This window comes from Olea europaea, chromosome 10 (assembly GCF_002742605.1).
Source record: "Olea europaea var. sylvestris chromosome 10, O_europaea_v1, whole genome shotgun sequence".
Classification (NCBI taxonomy): Eukaryota; Viridiplantae; Streptophyta; class Magnoliopsida; order Lamiales; family Oleaceae; genus Olea; species Olea europaea.
The window spans coordinates 12,255,837-12,265,057 of NC_036246.1; the positions used below are offsets into that span (position 1 = coordinate 12,255,837).

The window sequence follows — 9,221 nt, forward strand, 5'->3', positions numbered from 1 at the left end:
TAAAACTACTTCTATTTTGAAATACGTACATTGTGACCTATTGAAGGGAGAAATAAATACTTCTTGTCTTTGATTGATGATTTTTCAAGGAAAATATGGTTTTTTATTATTTATTATTATTTTTTTGTTGAATAGAAATTTGATACTTTCGAAAAAATTTAAAACTTGAAAAAATTAATGGAAAATTAGATTGGTAAAAAGATTAAAATTCTTAAAGCCGATAATGGGTTGGAAATTTGTAATGCTGAATTTGATCAATTTTGCTGGATTAATGGTATTTTTAGACATAAGATTGTCCTCTACATCCCTCGATAAAATGGAATTGTTGAGAGAATGATTATAACTCATGTTGATACGATGAGGTATATGATGGTTAGTTTTGGGGTCCCTAATTCTTTATAGGACGAAGCTGTAATGACAACAACTTATATAATTAATAGAACTCATTCTAGTGCTCTAGAATTTAGGAGGTTTGGTCTCACAAGTGTTAGATTACACTCATTTGAAAAAAATTTGCTGTACTATTTACTCTCATCAAAGTATTGGCAAGTTAGAGCCAAGGTTACAAAACTCAATTATTTTTTTATTTTTTTGGAAATCCGAAAGGGGTTAATTGGTACAAATTGTGAGCTAGAGATTCTAGAGGTTCTAAGATAATTGCTAGTAGGAATGTGACTTTTAATGAGTCTAGCATGCCTTGTTTAAATAGAAGAAGCTCTAAGAGGGTTTTTGAGAAAGGAAAAGTGCGTGGGACCAAGCTGCAAGTGGAGATTGAGTCCACACCTGACTTCAATAATGAGATTTAGGAAGAAAATGAATCAGATATGTTTTTTATTTTGAAGAAACTGTTGAAAGGAATGATCAAAGGGTAGAACAAGAACAGTAAAATACTCTAAAGGACTATCAATTGACTAGAGATAGGATTAAGAGGAATAAGAGTACCGTTTAAGTTTAGTGACTAGATTTTCCTTGTTGTGCTCTCATATCAAGATTTAGCCTTTAAAGAGCAAAAATCTTATGATGAAGCTATAAGCTGCTGGTTATTTAAAAATTAGCATTATGCTATGGTGGAAGAAATGAATTTTCCGATTAAGTAAGACTTGAAAAATTAGTACCTAGGTCTACAAAAAAAGAAGAAGTTACGTGATTATATATGTATTTATAGTGTAAAAGAGGAAAATACTAAGAAACAACCTCTTAGATTTAAGGTCAGACTTGTTGCAAAAGGATTTTACCCAAAAACAATATATTGATTATAATGAAATTTCTTTGCATGTTATTAAATACACTATAATAAAGATAATGCTTGCATTAGTTGCTCATTCTAATTTTGAACTTGAACGAATGAACTTCAAAGTTGCCTACATTGTGATTAGAAGAAACTATCTCTTTTCAGCTGGTCACATGACTCTATGGAAAAAGGGAAATTTTATCACGTATGCTTGTTAAAAAGATCTTTGTATGGACTTAATCAATAACGTAGACAATGGTACAAAATATTTGATAATTTTGTAGCATATGTTGTTGGATTTATTAGAAGTGCTTTTGATTATTGTTTATATTTAAGAAAGAATAATGGGAATGCTGTGATTGTTTATTTTCTTCTTTGTGTAGATGGCATGCTGTTAATTAATCATGACATGAGTGACATTAAAATATCATTAAGCATGGGGTTTAAAATGAAAGACTTTAGGGCATTCTAAAAGAATACTTGGTATGCATATTGTAAGAAATAGGTCAAAACAAGTTTTAAATTAATACACATGTAAAAGCATAAAATTAGAGTAACTCAATCAAAATTACATAAGCTATAAATTTACTTATCGATCTCTTATTAAAATTTATTTTACTTGTTGCATGAGTTAGACAGATTTCTCTTCTCATTCTCAATATTGTTCCTAAATTAAGCAGTTGTATGTTAATTAAACATGTAATTAGTAACTATCATATAATCAAAGTTGCTAGATACTTTAAATTTAATAAACATTATTTGAACTAGTCGTTCATCCTAACAATAAAGTATTTAGTCACACATAATTGTGGAACTAAAACCGACAAAATGAAGAGCATCATCAAGTGCAATACAAAGAGTAAGAAAAACAATTCTAACAATTGTTGTCTCTGGACACTCAAATTCCAACAACAAATCTTCGACTTTTCTTTAATGTATATAGATCTCATCAATTAGTGTGCTTCAACCTTCAAATCTCAAATTGGAGCCATAAATTTTGAGGATTTACGTAAATAGGTGTGTAAACTAGTCTTAAGAATGCATCTCTNTTTTTTCCCCCCCCCCCCCCCCCGGGGAAATTTCAAACTATTTCGACATTCTCATCAAATTAAGAAAAGTTGACGAGATTGTCTATTACATTTACTTTCATACCTTTTGCATCATATCAGCTTATTTAGAAATTTTCATTAAACTAAACAAACGTAGCATGAGTATTTCTAGTAAATTCAGACTCTAGTCTTTTTTACCAACTTTATTTGATTTATGTGGAGAATATTTTAGTCAAAGAGCTCTACACTCGTAAATTGTATATTTCATAAAATTTGTGGGGAAAGACAAATTACGTTTTTGGTATAAAATAGAATAGTTAAGTCTCCGTTCAAAAATACTTACATAAACAAATTAATTTATAAATAAATTACAATATGTAATGAATAAAGTGTATATTTACAAATTTATCGAGACAAGTGATCGAATATGAAGTCTGATCATTAACAAATAATATAAATTTTGTCAAAAGGACTTTTTCTTTTCTTTTTTATTTTTTAAACTCTTTTTTCCCCAATTAAACTTGGCCGTGCATGCAAGTCTGTGAGTGCTCACCTGTTATAGCACCTTCGCATTGCGCGACCTTCGTAATTATTTTGCCGGTAAACCCTCATGCTCAGCCGCTGCAAAAATTATCGTCCGCCGCCGCGGAGGTCTTCCCTAAATTAAACGGATCAAACTATTGTCGTATTTTAACAAATATGAATTCTTATTGAGGATAAAATTAAATCATTTGTTATGGTCCCACAATCCGATTCCCCAAATCCCAATAATTCCGATGAAGATTTCTTCTCCACCACCACCTCCGTGGCTTCGGGCTCCACCTCATCCGACTCCAAGCCGCCTTCCCCGACGCAGTCCCTACCCCCTCAGATCCCCATCAAATGGCCTCCGGAAGGAGCACTAACCTTATCTTGGGTCACTGATCTGATGCAGGCATTCGAATGGGCCTCCAGAGCCCTACCGCCCTCGGAGTTTGCCTCAGTGCTTCCGGTTGAGGTCTTTGATAAACTTGTGCTTACGGCGTCCAAGATTTTGCATAAAGAGCCAAATTGTGTTGAAATTGATTCGGAATCGGGTTTGGGTTCTGATTCCCGAGTAGTGGTGGTTGGTGATGTGCACGGCCAGTTGCATGATGTTCTGTTTTTGCTTAAGAACGCGGGATTTCCGGGCGAGGACCGGTTTTTTGTGTTCAATGGAGATTATGTGGACAGAGGTGCTTGGGGTCTTGAGATTTTTCTACTGTTACTGGCTTGGAAGGTAAAAGTTATAATCTTGATTACTAGTTTTGATCTCGATAACTGCCTTTTTGTAGTGTAAGATAGTGTCTCAAGTTTGATCTTTTCTGGTTCTATAAGAGCAAGTAATTTTTATTTTTATTTATTTATTTTTAACTTGGATGGAGATTAAGGATGCTTTGGTTCAAATTTTCTCGCTGATTTGAATTATGTTTCCCTTTCTTCCATTAAATACATTTAGAAAGGTAATACCTGTATCAATTATGTGCATTACATCAATGACTAGGTTTGTCTTATATGGTAAAACAAAAAATAAGTAGATAAGTAAACATCCATCTCTTATCCCTGTCAAGGAAACCATGCTACTTCTGCACTGTTCTAGGAAGCAAGATCGGTGCAAATGCCAACTTCTATTTTTAGTTTTTTTGGACACTTCTTGTTATGCCTGACCCTGGTTAGAGCTGTGTTTGTGTTTGATCCCAGTTGGAAAACATAACAAACAACAACAACAACAACAAGCTAAGCCTTACTTAATGAACTTGGGGTTGTCTCTATGAATCCTTTATTGACATTTGGTTCCATCTACAACTACTGCAACTAAAAGGTTAATCTTTGCATCCATTTCAGGGCATGTTAATTTTGGCATACATCTTCTTCCAGAATTTTATGCCAAGATAACATAGCATCTGTGAATAAGAGCTTATCAATGTTTAAAGATGTACAGATATAGTAGGACTAAATGGAAAGTGAAATGGCCCCATTGCCAATGCATTTCATTCCTTCTTCTAGTCATTCTTTAGTGTTTTAGATGTGCCTCAGGTTTTTTAATATTTCCATTTATTATGAGTTAGGGGTCTCTTTAATTTCCATTTTTTGGGAACCCTGCAATCTGCAGAGTCTTCCAGAATTAATCTGAGTTAAGTTATGCCTGTGTTTTTGAATTTTTCCTGGTAGTATAAAAGTATCCATAACTTTTCTACTTTCGAATCCCAGAACTTGAACTGCTATTTCTGGAACCACATTAATTCTTATGAGGATTCTCTCTATTTATGTATGTTCTACAACATTTTAATTATAATCTTTACATTTACTAGAATTCAATTAAGATCTATGTTCCACTGCTCTTATCACAAGATTGTTTAAGTATTGTGAGATAATGTACTATATTTATACAGTTTAAATACACATTCAGAAATACATGTTCAGAAAACACATTCAGAAATACAAGTTCAGAATGTAACTGTACTTCGAGATTATAATGGACTTCATATTCTGTAGGTTCTTATGCCTCACAGGGTTTATTTGCTTCGGGGAAATCACGAGTCAAAGTATTGTACTTCTGTTTATGGATTTGAGAAAGAGGTCTTGACCAAGTACGGAGATAGCGGAAAACATGTCTACAGAAAGTGTTTAGGCTGTTTTGAAGGACTTCCTCTTGCTTCCATTATAGCTGGGCGTGTTTATACAGCACATGGAGGGCTCTTTCGCGGCACGGTTGTCACCCCATCAAAAAGGGCTAAAAAGAAGAATCGTAAAGTAGTTCATAACCCTGAAGGCAATGCTTTAACTCTTGGTTCCTTGGAAGAGTTGGCCAAGGCTAGGAGATCTGTCCTTGATCCTCCTTGGGAAGGTTCAAATTTGATTCCTGGTGATGTTCTTTGGTCAGATCCGTCAATGACCCCTGGTCTTTCCCCAAATAAAGAGAGAGGCATTGGTCTTTTGTGGGGTCCAGATTGTACTGAAGAATTTTTGAAGAAGTTCAATTTAAAGGTGAAGGCATTCTATCCAAGAAACATTTTCTCATTTCCTGTGCCATATCATATTGCTTATGCCAGGCATTTCTGCCATTCTCTCATTCTTTTCTTTTTGAACTCAATTGAGAAAATGTGATATGGACTAGCTTAAGTTGTGAGAAAATGCAACTCGATATCTACTGTATTTTAATGCAGTATGTTGATGTGCACAACAGTTAGATTACACTCATGACTTCTTTCTTCCTGCTTCTGTACACATGATCGTCTAGGATGATATAGAAAGTGAAGACTTGAAATTTCAGTTTCCATTTTTTAATATTCTTGTACCGTCTTTCATGTTACAGCTAATTTAGATGAGACTTCAAATTGTTTCCACACAGACAACTCTTCTAAAAAAAAATCCTGCTCGAAAGATATGAAAGATCTTCCTCCAAGCCGTATATATGACTTTCATTGAATACGGCTTTCCATACTCCCTTCTTTCCCAAACTCTTATCCTTCCTCTCAGTGGTAATTTGTGGTGGGATAGAAGAGAAAATCAAGGAGAGATATATGTAGGGTGCCTTTGGAATGCATTTTCGCCCTTCCATGTCAATTATTTTAACGAGCATGTAGAAACTTTCCTAAATATGTCTTTACAATTTGTTTCCCCTTGAGGGATGAAATCCCTCTCATTAGTTTATCTCATCCACGGATACTGTTAGAGCTTGAGTTGTAATTTTAAGTAATCAAAGGCCTATCTAACGTCTTAATAAATCTTAACGGCCTAGCTAAGGGCATAATAAATCTTAACTACTACTGCCTTTGGTAGAAACAGTATATATATATATATATTTTTTTTTTTTTTTATTCCATCGGCTGCTATATGAAATTTGATTTAAATTTAATCTGTCTGGCTAACCCACTACTGTTGGAATTGATTTGATAACTTAAACTTTTATTTCTGGTTACCTCAGTTGATCATTAGGTCGCATGAAGGTCCTGATGCTAGGGATAAGCGGCCTGATCTTGGAGGAATGGATGTAGGATATACTATAGATCATATTGTAGAGTCTGGGAAACTCATCACACTATTTAGTGCCCCAGATTATCCACAGTTTCAGGTAGCTTCAAACTCTGTGCATTAAATTCCTTCTGTCACCAATCACCATAGGTAGTTCTACAGTTGACTAATTTTATTTTGGGTTTCTGCCATGACACATGCATCTCTGCATTTTTATTCCAATATCTAAAATGTGGTAGTAATACACCCTGGATTTTCTTATTAATATTTTAAAATTGACATGTAGTTGAAACAAAGTTGACTGGGTTATTTATTTGTGAATTTTACATGGAATCACACACGAATAAAATTTACATTTTTTAGCTTTGCCATTGTAATTTGAATGGAGTGGAATATTAAACAATGTCCAGTGACGGGTATTGTCTGGCCTCTGTTTGCTTGTTTTCTTTTTGTTGCTGCCTTCCAAATGGAATAAGCCCATGTTCGCTATAGATTCTTTAAAACTCATTTTTTCCTCAAACTCATTTTCAACCACGCATTCTCCAATTAAAATAATTTTGCATGTGGGCCCAAAAATTTTAATAGCTTTTAACCTGAAATCCTCCAAAAATATCACTTTTCAAAAGTCTATTCTCAAAAAATGTATGCCAAACAGGCTATAAATTTTATTTTAGAGGAATAATAGCTTTCTTAATGTAGCCTGGAACCAAGCTATATGTTTAAGGTAACAGATAATATTTAACTGGGTTGCTGCCACAGAGTAACTCTTAGTGCAGAATTCATCATAAGTCGGGACCTTGGAAAATTTAAGGCTTGGTCTGCATAATACAAGAAACTATGGAGTTTTCCGAACTTAATAATTTACCAGTCTTTGCACATTTCTACCATATGCATAGTATTTAAATTATACCCTTTTGCAAAACTGTGCTGTTTTAAGTGCTATTTCCCAGAGATAACAAAAAATTGATAATTATTGGACATATTGCAGGCAACAGAAGAGAGGTACAGAAACAAAGGAGCATATATTTTCTTGGAACCCCCAGATTTCGACTCCCCAATTTTCCATAGCTTTGAGGCAGTTACTCCAAGACCAAAGGTGAGATATATCCTCTACTTGACCAAAAAATATGGGAAACAGAAAATTGAATTCTTATATACTAAATTATACTCATGTGGAAAAATAAATAGTTGGAGGCTTTTTGGCTTTCTTAGGAGAGAGCAACGTATTTGATATTAGTTTCATTTCCTTCTTATCTTTCTGGTAGAAGATTTACAAATTACTGGATTCATGTATTTTAGTTGTGAAAGCAATATAAGAGCTTACCTGTTCAAGTTAAATTTATCTTTCTAGATCAATGGAGACAATTGTGTCTGAATAAAAAGATGATGTTTAACATTCATGGCAGGCAAATCCTTATTACGATTTTGAAGACGTCATTGATTCCGATGAAGAATTGGACTTGGTGTCGATGGTGCCAGATTCATGATGGAAGTTGCAATGCTGTTTGAAGCATGGATTTTACACTATTTAAACTGAAGTCTTGTATCGGTTTTCATTATAATTTTTTGGTGTGTATTATTCTATAAATATCGCCGAGGGCTTCTTATATCCACTGCCCTTACCAATTGTAGATTTACATATGGGATGTTCTATGCATGGCAGTTGTCATGTTTTTTAATTAATATTACTAAGATATTTTATTATGCAAAACGGCCTGAAGTTATTGCTCAAGTTTCTTCTGTGTTTTCATTGGGTTGTGGTAGGTTTTTCTTAAGGTGTATTCCATGGTTTATATTGGTCTTGTCGATTGTTTTATAGTAGTGTATGTGGCGTTAAGGGAATTTTTTGTGTGGAAGTATTTTTTATTCTAAAAGATCCAATGTGAAATAATTATTGCTATTCTTTCAGGTTAATTTGAGCCCATTTTTTGGGAGGATGAATTTTGTAATAGTGATTTTTTGAGAATGTGTAGTTAAAAAGTAAGAAAACATGTAAAGTTACTTTATTGAGAGAATGTGTGGTTGAAAATAAGTTTCGGAAAAAAATGTTTTCTTTTTTAAAAGAATGAGATACAAAACATTGTAATAATTTTGTTTAACTTCTGAACAGGATAATGGTAATTTTAGAAAAGTGCTGAAGGGTAAGGTAAAAACAGAAAAATGGTCTTCAATGGGCGCCCATCCTAGAGGCAAAGTTATACAATTGGACGTGAAGATTGGTATAGGTTTTTGAAATTTTTTCCAATTGCGTGAAGAGCAAATTATTGCTTGCGGGCACCTTCACTCTCAATTGTAAGCTCGGTGTATTTGTGCATGAAGTTTTGATCTATAAAATTTATATTTACCGATCAAAGAAAAAAAGTTCAGTTGCCGTTTTAACAATGGGGTTTGATGCGCTGGCACTTAAGGCATTTGGATACAAATTATATTTCTATGATCTTGAATTTTTATGATCGCCTCAACCTCAAGTTAGATGCCTTTATTCTATCTAGTTATACTTCAATGCAATTTGCCAAGTTCCAGACAAGAATAAAATTATAAACGGAAAAAGCACATCCAAGAAACCAACCAGGACGGCAGGACTACATCTTTTTCCTGCACTTCTTGCTGGCAGCCTGGTTAACTCAAGTACAGAGGTCAGCATACTTTGTTTGTAGGTTGACTTGGCTTACCTCAAACCTTGTTACTTGTTTCGTATTCCCTTATCTTTCTCTAATGACATTTGGACTCAAATACAGGGTGGTTTACACCAGTGAGTATCTTTCTTATATTGGTTCAGCATTTGGTTGTTGTGCTGCTGGTGTTTGACCGGCATTTGTTTGGGTACTTGTCAAAGTCACTGGTGCTCCTAAACAATTCCATGGCCTTGTCATTGGTTACTGTGCTGCAGGTGTTTGACCAGCACTAAACTTTGCCAATATATATATATATATATATATATTAATTAA

At 34.0% G+C, this 9,221-nt stretch overlaps 1 protein-coding gene across 1 annotated transcript; it reads left to right on the forward strand.

Annotated features, from left to right (window-relative positions):
* The first annotated feature begins 2,797 nt into the window (after positions 1-2,797).
* LOC111401250 (serine/threonine-protein phosphatase 7-like) lies at positions 2,798-7,984 on the forward strand. The gene is made up of 5 exons (XM_023028897.1): positions 2,798-3,538; positions 4,795-5,286; positions 6,227-6,373; positions 7,262-7,369; positions 7,680-7,984. Exons 1-5 carry the CDS (start codon positions 3,017-3,019, stop codon positions 7,758-7,760), a joined length of 1,350 nt encoding a protein of 449 aa, XP_022884665.1. The 5' UTR covers positions 2,798-3,016; the 3' UTR covers positions 7,761-7,984.
* The last annotated feature ends 1,237 nt before the right edge of the window (positions 7,985-9,221 follow it).